The 25,256-nt window shown below is 39.2% G+C and overlaps 1 protein-coding gene across 2 annotated transcripts in view; it reads right to left on the reverse strand.

The window, feature by feature from the left end:
• Positions 1-25,256, reverse strand: part of MSH6 (mutS homolog 6) — a 96,209-nt gene that overhangs the window by 34,699 nt on the left and 36,254 nt on the right. For both annotated transcript variants that reach the window (XM_080587595.1, XM_080587594.1), the window contains exons 4-5: positions 22,032-22,214; positions 900-1,037 (exon numbers count right to left, since the gene is read on the reverse strand). In XM_080587595.1, the coding sequence (XP_080443721.1) occupies positions 900-907 (8 nt within the window). In that variant the 5' untranslated portion in view covers positions 908-1,037; positions 22,032-22,214. The remainder of the gene's footprint in view (positions 1-899; positions 1,038-22,031; positions 22,215-25,256) is intronic.

Consider the following 25,256-nt stretch of genomic DNA (forward strand, 5'->3'; position numbering starts at 1 on the left):
ATAGTTTGAGCTATTTTATAGCCTCAACTATAATAATGAGAGGACTGGCACTCTGACCATACCCCTCTGACCCTGAACCCATGTTCATGTGGAAATGTCTGCCCACAAATTTCCAAACACTACTTGAAATGCAGAACTTAGCTAAGGCAAAACTGTGTCAAAATAGGTTATTTCCTTGTTAGCATTTCTTTCATATAATCTGCACTCTGTATCTACCTTTCTTTTTTCTTTTTTTTTTTACATTTGCTTTTTTTTCTTTCTGTATTCACAGTCAGAATTTACATATACCAGTGTAACACAACTGCCAATGTCACATCTGTATTGCACTGTTCTTTATCTACCCATTCTGTTGCATAATTAGACCATAGAGTACACTTTTTTTTACCTGTTGCCATGAAAAAAAAAAAAATCATCTTTTGAAATAAGTCTCTGAACTCTTTATTTTTTCCTACTTGTAGCTGGAATTACACATAGAGCCTGGCGGAGGGCTCTGCTGGCTCCTGAGCTAATACAGACAACGAAGGCCAAGTGGAGCGAAACAGATGGGCTTCAAGGGGAGGGAAAGTACCCAGTCCATCAGCCTATTTAACACTTGGAAGCTTAGGATGGCATTTGTTTCAGTACATTTTTTATTTTATTTTTTTAATTCTGCTAGGCTTTCAGTGAATTAGTGTTGCTTTCCTGTGCCCAGGAGACTCTTTCTGTTAGCATGCTTCATAACTTTAATTAAAAAACAACTCAGAAGTGCCTTACTGACTTTTGCCCAGCCAGGGCTGCCATATGCTTCCCCTCTTTGCTTATCTAGTCCATGCTACAGGCACTTAAAGAGTGTGTCAGTGCTAAAGGAAATGTGTCTCTCCTTTGAGGACCTTAGCTAATATCTAATGGTTAAACCATACCTTGTCATTTCCTGGGACGTGCTGACTTGTTGGATATCACAAAGTCCTTAGCAGCTGTAACATCCCACTGCTGAGCCACTAGCAGCCATGAATCTTTCTGGGATTAAATCTCACTGAGTGGATCTTCCCAAGCTGTACCTGTTAATCAAGTAAGACCCAGAAGCAAGCTTCAGTAAAGGCTACTTGCAAAAAGATCACTAAATCCTCTTTAACAGTCTGTAATCCTTATGTTTCTGGATTGTGTTTTCCTTGCCAAAACACCCATAGTTTTAGTGTTATGACTCTGGTGCCATTCTATGATTCTATGACACTGGCTTCTGGATTATGTACAGAGATGTGGTAAGTATGTTGTCTGTACCATCCATCAAATGTTGCTGCTAGCTACGAGGTTTTTGCTTACCAGTACGTATGTTCACTGAGCTTATAAGAAAAGTACTTATCACTTTCACACTGCTCTCTGCTGGTTTATTGTTTATATCAGCCCCTTCCTGTTCTAAGTTCTTCCTTTAGTCTTTTATCTGGGAAGAGTCTTTTGACAATCTACAGGGTTTGAATTTGCTTCCATTGTACAGTGCCATGTCTTCTTGGCTGACAATCCCTGCAAATCCAAGGACATGTGACTTGGACGGAGAGGTGCGTCCAGGAAGGGTGTTCCAGACACCTCTTGCATTGAGAGGAAGCAATCTGTGTCAAAATGCTGTAGTATGCCACACTCCTTACTGTGCCATACTCCTTGCCTTGCCTGGTAACTTGAGTGGTTCACAGGCTAAGGAGGAATGGAAATGTTACCTGCAAGCAATTAACTCACAGCATATAACCTCCCTTTTGTGAAAGGTATCAAACAGCAAGCCACATGGCCAAAATAGGTGGTGGATGAAGGTGCCCTCAGATAGCATTTCCTTCTCAGCGCCCAAAGCTTTTGCACAGTTCGCTTCCCCAATTTTGACATTGACTGCTTTAATTTTACCTATTTCACAGTTTGATGTCTCATCTGGACAAACAGGCAAATCAGCAGAGCTCTGGAAAAACCTCAGGTGGCAAAGCTGGAAGTCTGAGTCACATATACAGTTAGGCAAAATAGGTCAGGGAAAATAAAAGAGGTGAAATGCAACAGTCAGTTTGGCATCTGTGATTGATTTACACAAGCAAAAAGAATGATTTGTACTCTCACCCACAAGCAGGCTGCTGAGTGTGGTCCTTGACACTGATTGACCACCCGAAGCTCAAGATTAAAGCTAGAGATGTTTCTAAGCGGATGGAGATCTTTCTGAGTCACTTGCTGGAACGAGGAGAAGCTGCCTGTGTCAAGCAAAGTCTCCGTGTCCCTGTGGTTGAAGATGCTGTACAAGATGTCTCTCTCTGCTCTCCTGGCCAAGGAGTGGGTAATGGTCTTACTGAACCAGTCAGTCACTTGGAGCAGTCCTGCCCTGGTGACACTGTGCACTGTCCCTTCCTGGCTTAGCTGCAAAACTGTCTTTTTCTACTTTCCCTACCCCAATCCCCTCTACCTGTAGTTGGTTTCTGGCATGTTTATTTTGGTAATACCACACAGACTTCGCACATAACCTGCTTCCTGCCTGACCAGTTGGGTTGTTGTTGTTGTTTTGCTTTGCTTTGTTTCACTTGTTTTTCTTTAATCAGGTGATGCCAAACTGGTAATCCAAAAATTTTAAAGGACAAAGTGGCAGGGCAGAAGGTTATGATGTACTACAATTGCTCCACGGCTGAGTGTAGCTTTTGTAGCTAGGCTTCATTTCATTTTAAAATTGCTTTCCTACATTAGTAAAGTGTTTTGTTCTTTTTTTAAATGATGACTTTGATGTTTTATTAGAATTTTTTGTTTGAAGCAGGGAAGGAATTTATTTAATTTCTCTATTGCTGTGTAAATGTCATAATGCATGGTATTTTACAAGTACTTCAGTAGGGAAGTTTATAGAAAAAAGGGTCATTTTTATAATCATCTTCCAGAACAGTAAAGAGTGTATTGTCACTGACAAAAGAAGGAGGAAAAGCACCAAGCACAGAAGAATGAGAAATATAAGTCTGTCTTCATGTCAAATAAAAACTAATTTTATATTATATTTTTAAAACAACGCTTGACTGCCTGTAGTGCTTATTTCAGCAGAAGGTAACAGGAGTTTTGTAAACATAACATACTTCTATCTAAATACTTGACTATGTAGGGCCAAGCCACAAGAAATGCTGAAAAGTGTTGTGTTCCTATGACAGTCAAGAGAATTAAAAGGCACCAATCTCCTTTCAGAAAATGGACCTTAAAATCTCCCACATGCAAATTTAGTCCAATTTTCCTTTTCATTTTGAGGATGGGTCATCTAACAAGTAAGCCTGTTGGCTTGAAGAGCGCCAGCAACAAAGCACTATGGTTTACCAAGATCAAGGCTTAAAAGGACTCTTATAATGAAACTAATCCTGGAATCATCCTACCCTGATGCAAGCACACTACACTCATCCTCTGTAATAATTTGCAGATCAGAAGCGGTATCCTGGTACATAATGAGAGGTACCTTTGATTCCAGAAATGCAGAGGTCTGAGAGCTTTTTTAATTGCAGCTCACTGGCCTTTGGTGCCACATGTGCAGCACAAAGGATGTCAGTGAGACATCCTGCTTTGGCTCATTCTTTCTGTGTTAAAAATTGCTGTCCATTATAGCAGCAGTGCATCACTTCACCAACAATTCCTCTTGAATAGAGGGTTTTGGTGTGAGAAAGGGGTGCTCCTGCAGTACCCGCTCATCTAATTGCTTGTAAGAGTCACAGAAATGCTTTGGGTATCTTCCCCTTTATATTCCAGACTCCTCTGATGGTGAACTAGTCTGCATGGCAGGAGGCCATTTCATCTGCTTTAATTACCTCTTAAGCAAAAGTTCTGCCCTGATATCCTATAGACATCATGGCTTTGGGAAATTCCTTAAACTTCTCCCGATCCTCCTCCCACAGGGTCGTTAGCTGTGCTCTGAGTAGGAGGTGACTAACTCTCACTTTATCCAACTGTAAAATTTAAGAGATTACATTTACATGTACATTCCGCAAATTCATGGCTCAGGGAAAATGAATCAAGGGATAAAAATGAATATGTAAAGTGACAAACAAAAGTGAATATGATCTGAACAGGAAATCTTCTGTGCAGGGATTTTCAACTTGATTTTGCTACAAGAGAAACTACCTAGCACAGTAACCTGTAATTAGGATAAAAAGTCTGGAAAAAAAAGTTTTCACTAGTTTATGCCTGGATTGAAACAATGTTACTTGCCTGGGCAGTGATAATTCTTAATTAAGAGATATGTGAGATACCACTGGTCGTGCCTTGAGCCACAAGTTGAGTTTTGCTGGGAGTAACCTCCAACACAGATCCCTGTGCCTGGAAAAAATAACAAACAAACAAACAAAGCAAACCAAAAAAGATTAAGTAGTACAGGGATGGGTGGCTGCTTAGGGAGAGATAAGGGAAAAGGAGTAATACAGAGGAAAGAGACAGGATGCAGGATGAAGGAGTTGCCATCTTTTTTTAGTTTGTTCATGGATTTCTCCAAATAGAAACCTTTCACTAATAGTTTCCTTTAGATTTTGTCTATGGGACTTTTTCAAAGTGAAAGTGGCCTTTGACAGCACCCTGTGCTCTTGCAGTGATGGAGAGCTGAGTATCAGAATGAACTATTTGTCTGTCTCCTATATTCCTTTGTATCAAGTAAAGAATTAGGCTTGTCACTGCAGGGAAAATCATGCTGATCATGCTGACATATGATACGCTGAGCTTTGAAAAGATGCACAGGATGCTTCAAGCATTTTTTTGTTTTGTTTCTTTGTTCCTCTGCTTGGCTGCATTCCTCAGTAAATGGGGCAGAGCTATATCCAGCTTGTCAGAAGTGCCTCTCCTAACTGTATTTTTCCATACTGTAGCAGTTACATAATTGACTACAATCTTCTGGCAGCTAGAAGGTGGAGACACACATGGCAGGCAACTAAGATAAATGCAACTTTTAAGCAAATGAGTTATTTTCATCCAGTGCAAATGTTGTAGTGACTGTTTTCCCACAACTGCAATATGCTAATCTGTAAACAATACACCGAAGGAGCTGGTATTTAATTTTAGGGTGAATATCAAATGGATATATATAGACCCCAGGTCCAACCAAGGAAGGTAACAGAGTTGGGCTTCTTTGCTTATTTTTTAGTTCTGTTTATGAATTTAGCATTTACTGAGCTTTTTTTTTTTCCTTTTCTTTCTTTCCTTTTTTTTTCCTTTTTTTTCTGAGGACAGTTTTGCAATGTGGGCTCATGATCTTGTTTTGTTCTGTGTGATCTAGTAAAGAAGACAGACTCTTTTGCACTTGAAATTGGAAGGTTACAGATCTACCCTGCAGATGCTGTCGAGACGGCTCATTTCTGAGTTGCTTAGACTTGTTGTGAGGTGGTTTCTACCATACTCAAAATTTTATTAATTCACTGAGATTAACATGTATTCAGAAAGAGATCCTTGTCAAGTTTTGCTAAGAGACAGACAATACAACAGTTTTAGCAGGACTGCATTTACAATATCAATTGAAATCGAATTAAATAATACCTATGCTTACAAGACTTCACCAGTTTCTCTGAATTGTGCTTATTAGTGAACTGTCCCAGAATGCCCAGGCACTCTTTTTGCTTTAGTTATAGCTTGAAAATTGATTCATAAACTACCAAAAAGAAAAGAAGCATTCACGTGCTGTACACAACTGCAAATACTAAGATGCTCATCAAAAGCAATACTAAGATGTTCATCAATAATTTGAAAGCAAAGGACATGGGTGATACAGAAAGTAGAAGAGACAAAATTATTATAAAAATTATTTGTGTGTGCATTACATCATGGTGACTGGTTTAATTACGGTGATTATCAGTACTGCCTGCTGGAAATGACTGTCAGCTCCCTGAAAAGTCCATTACTAACTGCTCATATATTTGCTACATGTAACAAATGGCACACAAATCATCTGTTCAAGCTGTTTGTTCCAATCTAACACTTGCTGGTGGCACAGCCTGAAAATACCAAGCATCGTGTGTGATAGAAACTAGTCTTTATGTTTTCTTATTTTTATTCTTTCTTGGTTTATGCTCATAAGAAGGGGAAAGAGAGATTTTTAAATGCAAAATCCTATCACGGAAGTAAGGTAAGATAAAACACATGCACTGGGTTCAATGCAGTTCTTTCATGACCATGCTCTCTGTGACAGCCTCATTCTATTCTCCTTCCCTCCAAGTTCCTCTCCATACCCCAGGCCCCTTCTTTATTCAGTGCTCAGCTTAATGTCAGAATTTTGTTCATACCCAGTGTCTGATTTTCAGATGAACAATTTCCTTTTGGTCTTCTCACAGTATTTATAACTGTGTTCAATGCTCTATAAGGAGTTAAAATGCCTTCATAAACACCTTGTAGCCATAGGAACAGAGTCACTCCTCTATTAACAGTGGGGCAATTCAAAGCCCAAGAAACGTAGGAAACTAATAGGCAACCCATATTGTAATTGAGAGACATGCCATTTTGGATATTACACACAGCCTAGACACTGTGATATGAATGCTAAAGTTATTTAAAAATAAGGTCCAAACTCTTCACTTTTGCATGAGCAGAATCACTAAAAGGACTGAGCACACATAAAACAGTCAGCAAAATACACTCAGCACACTCCTTTCCTTGCTGACTTAGACCACAGTCAAAACAGTCACTGGTTGTATTATGCTTACGCTGCTCTTCTAATACACTTTTCACTGCTGAGAAGCAAAATCATTGTGTGATTCTTTGTGATAATACAAAACTTCTGCGTGTGACCCTCAGCTCCTGTTTAATCTAGCACAGAGTTTATGCTAAGCCTTTGACCAAACCCAAGTTTTTCCTTATTGCACATACAGGAAAAACAAAATATTGTTAGAGTTTGAATTTCTTAGCTTCCTAGAAGTGTCTTCTGGATCACAGGAATGTCAGTGGTATACAATAGCCATTACCTGAGGGTGACAGGATGTCTTGGGAATTACTCCATGTACTAGAGAAATTGGCAAGGAAATCTTGATGTGAGGGACATCTCCCACAGACTTCAACCTCTTGATGACTTCATGTGTTTTGCTCGGTCTTTGAAGTCTGAATGCTCTGCTATTGGACTCCGTCTTAGACATCTAAAAAGAAATCTTCTGATGTGGTTTATTCTTTCAAAATAGCCTTTCATAACATTAATTTTAAACCAAGATGCTGATACAGTCATTTAGTAGCAATTAATATTACAGTCATATAGGCAAGAGCTGATGGTCATTCTTTGATCTTTTCTGTGGTGGCACAAATCTGGTGTCACTTTTCCTTAATTATGCAAGATACATGGTAGTACACGTGAAAGCAAGCTCTAATGGCATTACATATTATGAAGAAGTTCTGTAAAAATTAAAGATTTGGGATATAATTATTTGAAGTGAAAAAACAGAATCTGGGTTTTATGCTCCACAGTTGGCACATGTATGCTATGCAGTAAAGGAATAAATTCACCTGTGGCTTTAAATAAAAGATATGAAAATCTAACTTTTTAAAAACCTCAAACTGTAAGAGTCTCCAAATCAATATGTTCACTTAACATGCAGTGACCTAGACTTGAAAGGCCACAAGGTAGCACTGAATCATTACCTATTTCAGAGAATTAAGAGAGAAAGAAAAAGTCAAGCCTATTTTTAGCTTTGAAATTTATGGCCATGATATCATCAAGCTAAATGAACATGATCTGATCCAGGAGCTGAAAGGCAAGGATATCTATCCTTTATGCATCTTTAAAAAAAGTACAAGCCAAGATCTCGGAGCTTTAGGGAAGAAGTTAATCTTACCTTCAACTGAAAGACCTACTAAAGCCTCTGGCAAAGAACTTAAATCTTATCAGATCAATTTCTCTTGCAGAAACACAATTCTACCACGTCTCTTCTATTTATTGTTAATTTACAGGTAGTGCACTGCAGAACAGACAGTTTAGGATGGAAGCAAAGCAATTTATCTTTGTGTAATAAGACCACATGAATCTATACACCCATTAAGAGCTTTTGTATGGCCTAAGAGTTGTAAAACTAGACTGCTTTAAGTAACTAAATATAGTCAAGTCACTGAGACTCTCCCATCCCAGGTCCCCCGGTCTATATGGAAGTAACTACTCTAGTACCTTTCATAAAGATTTTTGTCTGTATATCAGGACACCTTTTTTAAAGGAGAGCCAATTAAAAAAGGCTTGAGCATAGAGACAACTGGGGTCACTTTGATATACTGTGAAGTAAATCCAAATTTATTTCCCAGGGCAGTTTGGTCTCCTGCACTTTTGCTTCCTCCCCTGGGCAGACAGTTTCATCACATCAGTCAAAGATAAATTTCTCAGGGAGTTTTAGCTGCAAAAGTATGTTACCTTCTAGATAGCTGGAAGACTAGATTCAACACTTGAGTGCAAATACTGATCTCAGCTCTACTTAAAGGGAATCTACTAAAAGGGAATTTCTGTGGCTTATTGATTGTACTGACTTGGGGACTTGTATTAAACAATAGCTTCAGCACTACTGAATAGACAAAGCTTTTTGAAAGTCTTACAAAAGGTATTTTTCCCCTGCATTGGCACAGTGTGAATCCCAGATATGCTCAAAAAAAACAGATTGAAAAATAAAAATACAAATTATAATAAAGGTTTGTTTGCTTAGCAGAAGTCTCCATGTTGGCCTGCATTGTGGAAATGCCCCACACCAGCAGCAGCAGTGTGGAAGGGCCACCAAACAATTTCATGCATTGTGCACTGAAGCTCCAGAACATTTATAATGAACATGGTAACTATAGGAACTATTGGTCAAAAAAAAAAAAAAAAAAGTAATGCCAGTGTTATCTTAAAGCTGTGGGAGAATAGAATTCATGTCTGCCTACATTAGATTAAAATTATGCAGAATTTCTTTTTGTTTCTTCCAACATCTGTAGTATGCTACAGTGTTTAGTTTTTCAACAATTAGTACTCCAGCAATCACACATATTGATTATGTTGTTTTTCTAACATCATAGCAATTTATCTCGTGTGGCTTTTCTTATCAGCTTTCACTTCTATTGGAAGCATTTTTGACTAGATTCCCCAGCAAACTGAATTTTGCTGAACAAGTTTTTCATGCTTGGAGTATTTATTCCCATTATATACAAGACTTAAATAATTTCCATTACCTGCCAGACACTTCAATTTACTTCTTTTCTGTGACATAGTTTTCATGCCCAGACAAACATCCCTGGTTAGTAGGTTTAAAGTCATAACACCACACCTTTTAATAGTATTTTGCCAGATTATTTGGGACTTTATGTTTCATAAGCACTTGGGCCTCTGAAAGGCACTGGCTGCCCATCAGCTGTTATTTTTGTAACAGACAGGCAATGTTTCTAAGGTGAGGCAAGGCATTATTAACTTTTTGTGCTCCATTCTTTTGGCTCATCTTTGATCCCTAGTGGCAAATGTTAAGTGTGTATCTTTAGCCACAGTGTAGTTGTGCAATTTTGTCCTGAGCACGAATCCCATAGAAATACAGGAACAAGGATACCAGCACACAAGTTCAACTGAGTAGCTCCCAGACTCTGCATCTGAGAGCCATCCATAGACATGCACGTAAGGACAGGATGGGTATCGTCTAGTGAGAACAGGCACACATGTTCCCTTCGTTGTATCTTTTCATGGTCCGCAACGTTTGGCTATATAGATAATTTCTGAGTGCTCTGCTAAAGGAACTTATAGTTAGGTTACAAAAAATTATTGAGTCACAACTGCTAAAAACTGCTCTCTCTATGGACAAGCAATTCTATGAAAAGAAGATGAAAGACCTGCAACAGACTGAGCACTCCTTTATCTCATGCTTTTGCTGTAGAAAAAGAAATTCATGCTAGATTAATGCATCTCTTTTTCTGGAATTGTGCTCATGTGTCTACATGACAATACCCAAACAAAAAAAGACAGCAGGAAAGCCAGTTGTGAACAAGCTATAGCACAAAGGCTTTTGCTAGGTTATCATGTGTGGTTTTGTCTCCAGATAAAAAATTATATTTAATCTATAATATAAATTTATATGACAGGGTTTTAAATCAGTTTCAGATGGAAATAAAATATAATTCCTGGCTGTCTTGGCATTCAGAAGCCCTAAAAACTTCCAGACTGCCTTTAGCTGAGGATGTTTATAGAGAAAATAACTGTAGCTTTTACCTCAAATGAGAAAATTAGTTTTCAGTGTAATAGATCAACAATAAAGCAATTTAAGCAATATGATGGTAACAGAGTTTTAGAGGAAAAATATATATCTAAAACATAGAATTCTTAAGTGATATAGCTTTATGAACCTTTTAATAAAACATCTCTATTTTATCCTCCCCTCCACCAGTAAATATTACATTATTTTCTGTCATTTGAAAGCATAAATCTACCAGTTCCACAACTACTTTCTGGAACAGGATGAATGCTGATGTATTTTTGAATACTGACTTAACTTCGGGAAACTGAAGTTTAGTACTAAGTGGAAGAGATCTAATCCTTGCTTAAAGAAAGAGGTGTGGTTTTTTTTTCTCTCACATCTTGAAAAAAATGAAACTCACCCCTACAATTTATCCTTTCAACATTTCTCATCAGATGCTGAATCCTACTCAGTTCAGAGCAGCAACACCCATTCCAAAGACAGTCTCTATGCAGAGCTGTTTTTCTTTCCAGACACAAGATTGCTGCAACTGTGTTGCAGCTTTACTAATACCACCGGTTTAAGTAATTTCAGCTCATGATTCCTGAATTGCCTTTTTTCATTATAGCAAATTGATTTTTTTTTCCCCTCTACCTGTAGCATCATCTTTCAGAATAAACAGTTCACATTGCGGAGTTTGGTACTTGACCTGAGGCAAGCACAGGGATAGATAGCTCCCTGTCTCTGAATGTGACAGCCCCCCAGCCCAGTGCTCCCTCCCGAGAACCCTCTCATCGGAAGGGAGAAGCTGCTACCATAGTCACATCCCGCTCCATGCCTTACACTCACACACCTGTCCTCCATCTGCCTCTATTGTCTATTTGCTTCCCTTGCACCACCCTCCTATTGCATATTTCTGCCATGCCATATATCCTCACACATCTTTCCAGTCTGCTTCTTATTTATTCAGTCATTCATTCATTTATTTACTTATTGATGTTTACACTTTCCTTTATTGTTTCTTTCATTATTACTTTTCCAATAGCCCCACAGTTAGGTGGTCCCTGTTCTACAGAGTTCATTCACTTAACAAACAGGTGATATATAAATACACACGGTGTTGGCCTGTCCTTCAAGTTAAATATCCATTAGGCTATTACTGCTCACAATAAAGTGTGCAGACGTGTCTTGGTGTCCAAGTGTCGATATAATCTTCCACACCCATATGTAATCCTCTCAGTTAAACATAACGTTGGATTTTTGTATCCATTACCATCAAAGACGTTTGGTTTTGATACCTATTTTGTATTTCAAAAAATGTAAGTATTTACCCTGACAAACTAGCTTAAGGCAGAACAAGATCTGTCTCGTGCTTTGGATCTTAGTTTTGAGCTAATGCAGAACTAGCCATAGACCTTTTTGTGAGTCTGAACTTCACGACCCTGGTTTGAAAAGTCATCGCTTTCCTAGAATAATTTTGATTGTTTATGTTAGGGGATTTTGTTTCTACAACTCTGTAAAGTATAGTGCTAAGTCTCAGCAGGAAGTGTGAAGCCATGCCACCTCCACACGCGTGAAGTACCAAATGTGTGTTCTTTAAACACATCAACAAGCTCAGGAGACAGCTGCAGAGAACTGGATCGCAGAACACAGCCAGGCTAAATGAACAGCCACTGTCCTGATACAAGTTCTTCATCAGCTGACGAAGGCAACCCAAGCCTACTATATCCAGTTTTAACTGCAAATCAGACATGAGAAATTTAACTCTGGCAAGCTATAAATGGCACTATATGCTCATTCTTTATCATGATCTCCAATCTGTTCCTCCAGCAAAGCCTTGGAAATATTTCTTTCATTACTATATTAAGCCAAGAAGATTATACGTGCAGGCTCATGAGTCTATACAAACGCTTTTTCTAAAATGACAAGCTTTCTGCAATCTTTTTCTAAAATGACATTTTCGACAGTATCCTGGGTTCCAGAAGAAAACAATGTGTCTGCGTAGGCCACAAACAGTTTTTGAGAAAAGTAGAATTCCCTACGTCAGTGTCATCTTCGATATTTTCCCGAGGCTTTAGGATTAAATATAGCCAACCTTGCAGTCAAACTGTCTCTGTCTTGGCTTTTCCATATTTAAATGTTCCCGAAAGCTGCAAGATGTAGTAAGACTCCTCAGTGGCTCCCACAAGGTCAACTGTATTTTCCACCATGCATAAAAGTGAAGGAAAGCCTTAATAAACTGACATCATCCTGCTAGGCTCAAACCCAGCCGCAGGTGCATGCCTCCCTAAGACATGCACGATTCTGACCTCATTTGCCATAGTCAGTGTCAGCCCGTGCACGGCAGGATTATGAGCTTGCTGGTATGATGAATGAGGGAGGACAGAGGACACAGAGAGGACAGAGGACACAGCACAGAGGACATTTAGGCACGTCTACACTACAAATTGCTCCAGTGCTACTCTCCAGAAATGTTTGCTCTGCAGGGGTCTCCTCCAGACTCCTGTTTTGTAGTCCTCCCCCCCAGTAGAGTGGACTGGAGCTCCCGCTGCCGTGCTGCACCTACTGCTGGGGTGGGGGCACGGGTGTCTGCATTGATGAGCTGGCAGGGGTGGGAGCTGTGCTTCCTGTTTTAGAAAGGTCTTCAAGTGTAGTCCTACGTCCATTTTAAACATATTTGTCTAGACCAAGGACACCACTGTTCCCCTGGGGTGGGACGGATTGGCAAAAAGCCCTCCCTGAGCACGCTGCCCGGAGGAGCATGGACAGAGGCTCAGCTACGCTCAGTCCCTGCTAGAGCCCTGGGCAAGACTAAAGGCTCATCCCCATTCCTAACACTAGACATCATACTGAATTTAAAATCCACACAGAGGAAGCCATCTTGAAGCAGAAGACTTTTATTAACACCACTTTCATTACCAGCATTTCCCCGACTTTTCAGATAGCTTAAGATGTGATTTTCTTTCAGGCTGCTTCCTCACCTAGTGGACGTAGTACTAGACACTGACTAGCCCATTCACCAGACACTTGAGGACTGCAGAGAAGCTCTCTCAACAACACCATTTACAATGTGAGTGACACTCCATCTGATGCTAATACTCTGAAGGTCCTGCTAAAGGGCACCACAAGCAGCTTACTCTGTGCATCACATTGCCAGCCCAATGGACTAAGAGCACGGCTTTAGAAAACAACTGCAGCACCAAAGGTGACGGGACGTTTGCTGCTTGGCTTACCTATGCCCAGGTTTTAACTGAAAGGAGGGTTTCAGCTCCCACTTTCAAGACCACTAATGATAAAGCGCCTCACTGAAGCAGTCAGCTTCACTGCTGGACGCTAGCCTTTCATGCCAGCTACGACAAATCATTTAGCTACCTACAGCCAAGGAAATAATAGGTCTGTCTGATAATTCCTTTGTAGCTGTTCGAGCATGCATGTACAACACATCATAAATCAGAATTTAAGATCTTAAAATTGAGTTTCTCTAAAACAAGCTTTTTGAAAATTACATTCCTAATATAATAAACCATGGAACCTTATGCCTAAGGAAAAAAAAAATCCTCTTTCCTTATTTTTCTTTTTTTTTGTAGATAGATGGAGAGGATACATGTTGTGTGACAGTAATAAGGGACACCAGAGTTTATTTGTAGTCAGTACCAGAAGAGGCTTATAGAGGTATTTGTTTTCCTCAAGAAGAGACTGTGTTTATTAAATAAAAAATAACTGTGCTAATGCATCAAGATGGTGTTATATATAGCTTTCCATGCTGATCCAAATCAATTGACAGTGAAGCCTGCTTGTTCTCCTCAAGACAGAATTACTCAAGCAGGACCAGGCTAGACAGCAAACCATTACAGAAACCATATCCTTCAGAAAACTCATTTCAAAAAGCAGCGTATGATGGGAGAGGATACTAAGAGTTACCTTGAATTTCTGAGCAACTGGGGGCACACGATAGCAAAGTTTAAACATAGGTTGCTGGTATCAATAGCTCTTCAGAGATTCAGGGTACTCCCAAATCTGCAGAGCCATGAAATTAAACTAGAAATTTATAGCATTTCTCTGTTTCTCTTCCTCAAGTGTTCATGAGATATTGAAAGCTAGACAGCAATGCAAACTGGGACATAACTGCTTACCGCAATGTGCTGCAGTCATTTTTTAGGCATTTCAAGTGCAGATCAGGGTAATTTAACCTTTGAAAAATGCTTATGCTTATTTTTAAAGATGTTAAATTATTGTCTGTTAAGTTGCAGAATGCTATGAGCATCTTCACATAGGTAACAGGGGTGTTTCAGATCACTTTAATAACCAGTTGGTAATTTCCAAAATATTACCAAAGAAATGATGAGACAGAAAATGATTTACAAAACAACTGGTGATGTGACTAACTTTTCCTATTTTATGTTCCCACAGCTGTTCAAAGAACAGAAAATAATTCTTTTAAGTTTAACCTGTCAAAAGTAGTTTTCCAGCATATCCAATTTCTTTAAAATTTTATTAGCAAAATAAGTCCTTTAAAGTTCTGGTTTTGGAAGCAAGAAAAAAAGGATAAACGCAGCACTTAAAGCTTCTTCTGATAACACTGCATACATTTATACTTATATGTTCATGGGCCTGCTACACATCCTTCGTTAGCACACCCTAAAAAAATTGTGACAGTTGGTGTGTATGTGTGTGTTGAGTGGTTTTTGGCTAACTGGCTGCCCACGAAGGCAGTTTCTTACCAAGCCAGCTTGAATCCTGCCATTCCAGGTTTCATGTGTGTGTTCTGTGGTACTGGCTTGGCCCCCAGCCCCTCAAAATAGCCTCAGCAGGTCTGGCAGCCCAACCCATGTGTGCCTCACCACCTGCTCCCTGCCCTTTTCTGTCCAGAGCCTCCCCCTAGAAGCAAGAATTGTATCTCAAAGGTGACCTGGTGATGCACAAGTGTTAGAAGGGATCATAGTAAAAACGGCAAAGACATTTCATCAGTCCTAGTTTACCTCTGCTGTTTCAGCATCAATGTAAGTGGAAGGACCCCACACAAGCAAATCAAAGCGTTGTGAGTGACTACAGTAGCACAATGAGCTCCAGCTCATTTTCAGGCCAAAAGCATTATAAATAAACCCACAGAATGAGGAAGAAAAAAAAATAAAACTGAAAAATGATTTTTTTTTCTCAAAGAAATCAGAATGAGCTCCTAGAATTTCCTGCCAAAGCAGATAAATTAATTTGTGAAATATCAGTGCTGGCATTGCAGGACCTCACCTAAGAGCAAAAAACAAGAAACCTGAGGGTGATGATGACAGGGCAAGGTTGTCTGTGGAAGGGAGAAGCTGGTGGGAGATGTCTGCCCCCTGGTGAGCCTGATACCCTGACCAGACCGTTGGGCTGGCAGCTGGGGAATGCAGGGCATTCTCTCTCCAAAGCACCTGCACCATCAGGACTGCTCTGGCACTGGAAACCTTACAGGACAGAGCTCAAAGCACTGAGAACACTTGGGCCTCAGGACTTCCAGTCTCTTCCTGTAACGCCATCTTGCAGGTTTCTGAAGGTGAGGCCAAGCTGCTAAAAACAGAGTACAGTTTGTCCTGACTTTCTGCTTGTAAGTTTTGCTGGATTGTTGTTTCCCATGGGCAGGATAGTCCTTCAGAGCTTCTAACTGGCTGACGCTGTGTATGTGCATCCACATGGGTCACCCCATTCATGGCATCACCTGTGGCAGTGGCATTGCACCACAGTGCATTTGGGAAACGGAGTCATAATTCGAGTGATTGTAGGCAGCCTGAAGCTCGATTCTGGGGAGATGTACTCATTTTATTCCAGATCTATGCTTCACTCTGGGTAAGCTAGATGCAGGCACATACCTTCTCTGTATTCGTGCTCACTCTTCTTTGGTCAAGGGCTTTTCAATGTAATGTCTTTACGACTTTTTATTCAGCATGTGATTTTTGACTCTAGGTAGCACGCTGCCCTCAGATTTTCATTTTAAAGTTATTGTCTACAAAATACCACCTTAAATCCTGCAGTAAAACATAGTTTTTCCTCATACTGTACAAAGGAATCATTGCTTCCCCCACAGCATTACTAACCACTGGTTTACTACAAACCTTCCAACTGCTTCTTTACTAAAGAACCTATTAATTAAGGTAGTTAAAGAAACACCTACAGTATCTACGTGAATGATTTGTTGTATTTAAATTAGGCACATGCTGGCATACCTTCTTGAGGAGAATTAGCCACTGGTATAAAATGTTTAAAAAAAAAAAAAACACTTTGGGTCAGTAGATTTGCATCTCATGCAGGTATTGCAGCACAGGCAGAACAGGATGCTCCTGAGTTTGAAAACCAATGCTTAAGTCAGTCACATCAGAAAAACCAGTGGGAAAATCTGACTCAGTGGGTTAAAATTGGAACTAAGCTAAGGGGGTTTGGAAACAATGATTTATATGGCATGACTAGACTTCAGTCAAGACAAGACATATCATTTACTTCGCCCCAATACTGGATGTCTTTATTGTTAGACCAAATAACTTATTTTCTTGCCTAAATGATGTATCATTTTCTTCTGTTACTTTGAAGCTAGCACTAGCAAGAACAAGGAACAGCTGGCAAAACAACATTATCCAAAGTTGAAGTCTGTACTTTTTTCCTTAGCCTGGATTCATTTCAGTCAGGGAACAAATCCCAGTAATCAAACAGCTTGTTGTGAAGGTCATCCTGCACTGCAACAATTAATAACAGCACACATATATGTATAGGCCTGTGTGTAGTTATATATAAAGAGAAGTATTTATATAGATTGTAAGAGTAAATAGATCAATTTGTAAAAAATAAAAATTAAAAGAAAGCACCTCCTCATTCCCAATTATCTGAAATTTCAGTGGACTCTGAAAATTGTATCATCAGAAATAAGGGCAAGGAGCATCACTGAGGGAGGCCCCAAAGAATTAATTGCAGGCAAGTATGTTCTGATGCAAGACTGACTTCAAATGTAAGCCATATAATTTTTAAACACATGAAAAAGCACGACAGGCTATTAAGTCTCTCAGTACAATGGAACCCAAAATTTTTTGTTTAAATTCTGGCAGTAAATGTTTGCAGAGAAAAAAAATATTTTACCGCTTTGCTGAACAGCTTGTATTTCCTGAATACATTGAAAATGAAAAATTCATCAGATGAGGCTACAGAAAAAAGCCGCAGACAAGAAGCACAGTTCAGGAAACAGAATGGGAACCATGTAACAGAATAGGAAGCCATTTGGAAAAAAGGGGAAAAAGGTATTTGTGTATATGCTACAGGAGTGTGTACATACATGTAAAAGTACATTTACTAAAATGAACTGTAAATTAATTATAAATGATTCCTAATCATAACACACAATTTCTTACTTAGTCAGACTTAAATGAAGATAAATCTAGAAGAGCATGGGAATTAGTTCTATTTATAAACCATCACACGCCTTAGACAATTAGAAAATGAGCTCTTTGTGTCCTTTTAGATATTTTAGGTCTATGGACGAAGAGCAGCTTGTATCAATTCATTGCACATTACACCACTGGAGAAAAAAAAAAAACCACTATTTCATTATAAGGGTTTTTTCTTTCATGAGCTCTTGGAATAAATGGTTATTCTAGATGCTGTTCAAATGGGTTAAATTTTAGTGCAGTGCCTATTGCTGCAGTGGTAAAGTGCTTTGAAATCATATACCTTTATGAGCCCTATAACTTATATTAGACTCCCCCGTCTAGTTGGCTCCTCCAGTGTGGTAAGCGTGCATGTGTCAGTGTATGTTTCTACATGCTTGCTTATCTACTGTCATCTTTCATCAGCCATTTCCAACCAGATCTAACAAGAGGAACCACGGTCACAATTTTGGTCAGAAACTATGCAGGAAGGAGAGTTCTTTTGTCCATCTACCAAATACTGTCAGTTACAAAAGAGAGAAAGATGGCTTTGCCCTCATCATGCCAAACATTAAACAGTAGTAATTTGGTGTATCTCTGCCTGCCTGTATGTTTTGAGAGGAGGATTTCCAGATACTCAAATTACTTTAATTTTGCAATTTAGTTATTTTATAGCAACACATTTATGTCTGGTTGCAAGGCTAAGGATAATTAGTAAATACTTTAAAGAATGGCATCTAGTTAGTGTATAATATAAAAGGATAAAGCAGGTGCCTTCTAATTGTGAATTATAATCATCTGTACTAGTGTCTGGTGTGCCTAAAATACCATATGCTGATCATGCTCATAACTTGTTCATGCCCTCTGTTAACACATTCATAACTTGTTTGTAATAATGTCTGCGGAATACTTCATGAAGAAATACACTGCAAAAGGACAAAAAAAAAAAAGAAAACGAACAAAAAGCTCACATTAGTAAGGTTCTGAGGCCAGTGTGGGGAGATGCACAGAAACGAACTCCTCCACACAGATGTGTTATGCTTGATCTGATTTCCCAGCCTTTCTCAGGACATTTGCACAGTATCAGTCTTGTCTTTATTCTGTTTATCAGGGGAGCGCTGGAGCACTGATTTCTAGGGAGCTGCAGCTGGTCAAAAAGTTTCACTTCAGTGAAGGATTTTTTAGTTGGGAAAATAGACACACTGCAAAATATCCAGCCCGTTAGCTACGAATAACCAAATCTCTTTAACTCAGACACATGGCTATGAGCAACTGAGAGCAGGGCAAGTTTTAATTGCAAATAAAACCATTCAGATTATATATCTGCTTTCATACAAAAGGTAACTGTAGCCTAAATCTCCTTGAATGTATTTTTTTGTGATTAAGCCTCACCACTGGCATCAAGCTCCACAAACTAGCATCAGAATTGCTCCTTTCACCATGTGTCTGGCCAAGCCGGTCAGCAGATGATATCCCTGACACTAGCATCCCACTTCCTCTACCTCTCACCCAGAGCCAAGCCCTTGCACTAACACCGGGTGCACAGGTGTTTGTAACTTGTCACTGAGAGGAATAAGTATGGGTGCTAGTTCATTTAGCATTAAGCAAATTAGATCATTTATAATTAATTGGCTGCAATTTGCTGAATTCTAACAGGACAAAAGATCAAAAGATTTTCTTCAGAAAAGCAGGGGAGGGTGGCAGGGAATAAGACAGTGTGAAACAAAAGCTCTCAGCCACAAAACAGGGAATGCTGTAGCAAATTGGACTGGACTGAGACACCTCCTGAGCTAACTCCTTCTTCTGCAAACATGCTAGAAAATTCATCAGTAAAAATTTTGCATGTATTTTTAGGACCTCAGCCAGCTGCTGAGGGTATTCAGAGCATTAAAATACTCATACAATATTTAGTATTGACCAAGCCAGTCAAACTGTGATGATCTGTTCCCAGGAAGTGCGTGTGTATACATCCCTTAAATTGCTATTAAAATGAAAATGCATTAAAATGAAATTAATAATGAGCTCTAAGATACTAGAGTAAATTGGATTTTATAATGGGAAAGACAGATGCAGTAGGAGAGTCAAGTCAAACGAGCTGCCTAACAGGAAACTAGCAGACCTCTAACCTTCCAAAACTTACATGAAAACCTGAGGTTACTAGGTCTGGATTTAATGAGAAAACTGAAAACACTATAAGGAACTGTAGCTGAAACATAGCAAATGGACGGTATTGTAGTAGTGTGAGGGTTAGCAGGTCTATAGTTTGATGGAACTTATAATGAAGTTTGCACATTCCTATCAATGGTACTATGACTGCAGCCTGCATTTCTGGTTTCATCCAGAGGTGACATCTCAGAGCGGCACACCAGAAAACAGGAAGGAGGGGAGGTTAAATCACAGCATAGTGACCTCAGGTTATCGTACATGCAAGCCATGCGTTCTGCCAGCCCTGACAGTGCCAAGGTGAGTAGCATGCCAATGGGAGGAAAAGGTATTTGAGTGAGCAAATGGGAACATATGGGAACAAATTGCCATGGAAGAGCAGAGACCTGACGGTCACAAAGATGTGAGCTCTTCTCTGCATTGTACAATATTTTTAAGTTTGTTTCACCAGCTTCCCTTGGGTGGGGGAATAAAACTGCAGTGTAGCCATTTGTTTCAATTAGTCATTTCCTTCCTCATTTTTCTTCATGCCCTCCAGTGATTTTTCAACAGGTTAATCTCTATATGAAGGCAATGTTCTCATAATGCATACAGCTAATACCTTATTTGCTGAATAAGCAAATAAGAGTTTCAAGAGGCACTGAGTTAGCAATTTCCAGTAACACATGCAAATTTTGAAGCCTAAGGTATTCTGACTATTACAAGCAAAGTTAGGTTTTCATTTTCAAGCATAGCCCTAAGTATTCCTCATGAATAGGAAGCAGAGCAAAAAAAAACTCCAGAGTGGGTAGCAAAAACATTGAACTGAGCACTTCAAAGATGTCACCTTTTTAGTACAGCCAAAGATAATGTATGGTTTCATTTTAAAACAAGATACTGGGATATTTTTTTTTACATAACCTCAATTTGAAAATGTGATTTGCCCTCACTTTCTGATGTATTTGAAATTCTACATGACTTCTAGTACAGCACTGATTATCATTTTTTTTCAGTCAAAAGAAAAGCAGCACCTTGCTGCTCAGGTACTCCAGATCTTTGACAAGTGAAGTTCATGAGTCACAGAGCTCATGGGAAGTGTGGGCAGGGGAACTGTGAGACAAATGTGCAGAGATATACAAGCAAACGGCCAGCATGACAGACCAATCTGCTAACTCCATTGTAGGCAAAGCGCAAAACAAGCTCTTGGCTCGCTTGAAGGTCCAGTCTCAGCTGGGGAGTCTTACTTTGATCTGCAGTGGGTTTGTTGGAGAAGCGGGTAAGGATGCTGATAGAGTAGAAAAGCATCATTGACTGAAAAAATGAGAACTTGCATATTGTCTCCAGTTAAATAATTTAGCAGCCACAGTACCACATGTCCTGTTATCTTCCTCACATAAAGACTTTAGGCATGTTAAAAAATGCTTTATATTTTTTCTGTTATAGTTTTCACAAACCCTTTCTTCTCATTTTATATTAAATATCATGACTGTGCACAAGGCACTTTCAGGGTTTGACTACAGATGCATATGCTTATATACCCATATATTCACATAAATATAGGTATGTAATGAACATTAGGAAAACATCTTTACCTGCATGACATGCCCATATCAACTTAGATTCTGTGTCATTTGGGGATAGAAAAGTTTGCTATTCTATGAGGACTTTTTTTTTTTAAATGAAGCAATATTTGCTTCACCTAGAAGAAAACATAAAATAAAGGCTTACGTGATTTGAAACATTTTCAGTTACAGCCTGTCTAAGATAATCTGTAAGGAGAAAAGTCTTAACCTTATCCCATTTGAAATGGATAAAATACTAAACCTTAAATAGGAGGGATTATCTGGAAAGTCCTGTGTCACCACTCATAAATGAGTGAAGGAAGTGTTGCAGATGAGTGATTTAATGGCTAAATTGCATAACATTTAATAAAGCTGCTTCCCCATGAATAATCTGTGTGTCTTCTCGGGAAACCTGGACAGCTGGAAAAGCACTTTGTGATCAACCAGTTCCTGTCCTTACTGATGACTTAGTATTTAACGTTTAAAAACCGTGCTGCACATCAGAAATGGAAAACATATAGAGGCTGTTTCTGATAGAGCTGTACACACCCATTCTCCCCTCCTGCCACTCATTTTAATGGCAAGGATGGGTTTCTGCAGAATGCGTTCCAGCTCACTTCTGGAAGTTAAATATTGCTGATGGTATCACTTTTTGCATAGTGAATCCTAGACCTGCAGAGACAACCTAATTAGTTTCATTCTTCTGCAAGCATTGTCAGAAATACATACATAATTGCAGAATTTGGGAACAGAAGGAACATGGACTGACTCCTGGCTGATAGCATTTAAAATGTCCTCATTCACTTTTAAGTAGAGCAAACACAGGAAACCACTAGGGTAAGATGACTTACAGGTTTGGAGTACCACTTTAGAAGGATCTTGCTATCAGTTGTGTAGTCGAGTTCATCTCCAAACAGCTTCATAGCTACTGAGTGACACTGTAGCTGAGTTCAGTCTCTCCCAGGATTTGTGTTATTTACACGAGGCACTCATGCTCTCAGCTCTTAACATGATCTGGGTTTCATTTTGCTACACTGCAATACAGAGAAAACACAACCCTCACAATGAGTGACAGCTGTAATTTATGTCCTTTATCCTTTTTGCCTACAGAAATGTGTGCCAGTTATATGCTGAGTACCAGTGAATGAAACCATCACAAAATTGTCATTATTTAAATGGCATTTATTTAAATTGATAATTATTTAAATGCCAATCAATTATTTAATTAATAACCTTATTCAATTGAGGGTTTTGTGGTGTGTTTTTTTTTGGCAGAAATGTGAATTAAGCTGCAACATTTTTGACCACATTGCCAACTGAGGCAGATGGTTTGGCCAGAATGCAAACCAGTTGGAAAGGAACTTTTCTAGTCTAGTCCTCAACATCTAATGCACTCCTGGACTTTGCTCTTGCACCAGCCTTTGCAAAGCAATGCTGCACAACACTGGTCGGAGGGTTGATGCTCTCCAGCACTTCTCACTTGGCCAAGCTGTGTGTGTGTGTCTTCAAAATTCTGAGTCAATCCAGGATCCTTGCTCAGTCCAGCAACATAAAAAATGGTGAGGCATAAACAGACTATCACCACCTGCCGATGGAGGTAACCAATGCACTGCATTCTCCGCATAGGAGGATAGGATATATGTAAACATGAAGCACCTATCACCCTGTTGATAAGCATTCTTTGGAACCACTCTGATGGCAGAGGTAAGATCAGGAGTCTACCTGTCAGCACCTCAGCACTTCTGTTTCCAACCAATTTTAAATAAATAAATAAATAAACCAAGACTTTGCTGCCCCCCTGGCTGGCGTTTAACACACTGCTACTCCATCAGGGTAGGAGGGAGACCTACTGTGAATGACAACGATTCGCACCGTGACATCTCCAGCTGTGCTGCAGAACAGCGCAGGTGTCACAGAAGGGCAGTGGGACATGCGGGCTCAGACCCGATACCAGTTAGTATGTCTCAGAAGCAGGGAGCTCCTATCAACAGAGAACAAACCAACTCTGTGCACAAAGCTCTCACTTTCTGCACTTAATGCTGAGTCAGTGTGCTCTTCCAAAGTTTCAAAAGATTACCAGACAGATATACGTGTCAGCGATAAATACATCGTGTCAGCTGGGGAGGGGTTTAGAATGGGTAAAGTATGGAGAGAAAGGCATCTTACATTTCCAGCACTGCAAAGAATGCTGTAAGTCACTGCACATTTTCAAAAGTTTTATCTGGCTTCTGTCCCATCTTTAGTACATCACCAAAATTAATGTTGGCTGGCAAAGGGTTAGCCTTTAGGAAGGGAGAATCCAGGCCAGCAGCTTATATTTAGAAGCGGTTAGGGAGCTGTTATCTACATTAATATCTCTCAGCAGTATGCCTACCAGTTTTCTAGGCTGTTTCAAACACAAATAACCCTCGCAATTGCTGCTATAATTTTCTTCTGTAATTCACTTGCATAAGGTCAGCACCTGTTCAGGTTTTGATGTGGTACCACTGTGGTAACATCTATAAGAGCCAAAAACATCAACACCCTCTGTCCATTTTAACGATGAATGTAAAGACTAATGATGCCTCTCAATCTTTACTACTTTTTATTATGTTGCAAAAACTACTTTATTACTAAATGATTGCTTACCATATGGGAAAAATACCGTACTGAATCTTATATACAAGATCTGTGTTGCTTACTAGAAAGCTCTATGTTCCACTTGGATTTTGATTGAAAATAAGGCATGCTGAGAAAACCTAGAGACTATTTATGTATCATAGAGGCTAGCAGATGGAAATGGCAGTATAAAGCAGAAGCAAAAGCCCTGAAGATGGTACAATCTATTACAGCCAAGCAAGTCACTGATTTTAGGCTGTGGCCCTACAAAAATCTAGGTCCAGCTCTGCTACTACATATATCTGAAGACCTGAAGAAAATCAAGTCTATGTCTGCTTGTGCCTTTCCACTTTCACATTTCATCTGTCCTTAGATACTTACACAGTAACTCCCTGGGGGTTAATCTGCATTATAGCAAAGCAACAGCTAAAACCACATCAGAAAATTTTTATTTCTTATGGCTTAGGAATGAGCGTTCTGGCTAAACATTTTGTTGTAATAATCCAAGAGAAAGTGAAGAAAATAAAGGACTTTTTACAACTTTCTGCACCATTGCAAATCATAGTAGAGAAATATGTTTAAAAATATACCCCATTCAAAAAAAAGTGAACTAGTAAAGTCCCATATTTTATAAAAATATATTTTGGAAAATGTATACATTGCAGGCTATTTGTTATTAAAATGCATTATTAAATAATAAAATATAAATACAGTAACATAAATATAACCATATCGACATAAATCTAAAATAATGATAAAATGTTATTAAATAAACTATGAAACGTTCATATAAAGTTACTGTGGTACAAATGTCTTTACAAACCCATTTTGTTTTGTGCACATGATGTCTAGAGAGAAGACTGGAATTCTGCTTTAAGGAGAATAAATCACTCAGAAACATATGTACGTAACACTGTACTTATAGTATTTCTAGGACATTTTGTAGTTTTTGTTTGTTTGTTTTGCTATGAGAACATTTCACATCATAAAAGAGAGTACTTTAAGTCACTGACCAGTCAGCTGGTTTTATACAGAGTCTAGAAGGCAACTTAGTGCATCTTGCTTTAAATCTTTTTTTATGCAGTAATTCAGAAAATAGATGTGCTTACTGCAAGGGGTCTCAAATTACAGTTGATAGGACACACTCCACATGCTGGCTGTACTTCACACCTGAGAACAGTTTGGTCAATGCACTGAAGCTCTGAGGAACACAATGTCAGCACCACCTCACTTTATTGTGCTCATTAGGTAACAACCATGAGACACACATTGCATGGGACTGGGAACAAGCTGAGAAGCCTGCCTTGCTCTCTATGGCTTTGTGCCCTAACATAGTTTATTCAAAGTTTAGTTTAAAGCTGAGAATATGCTACTAGTGGGAAGTTGTAGTGTCAGACCCATTTCTGGTCAAACAGTAAAAGCAGCTCCTCAGACAGTAGGACACCTCCACCTGAAAGATGCACACTTTGATAGGGGCA

Source organism: Anser brachyrhynchus, assembly GCF_964034855.1.
Source record: "Anser brachyrhynchus genome assembly, chromosome: 3".
Lineage (NCBI taxonomy): Eukaryota > Metazoa > Chordata > Aves > Anseriformes > Anatidae > Anser > Anser brachyrhynchus.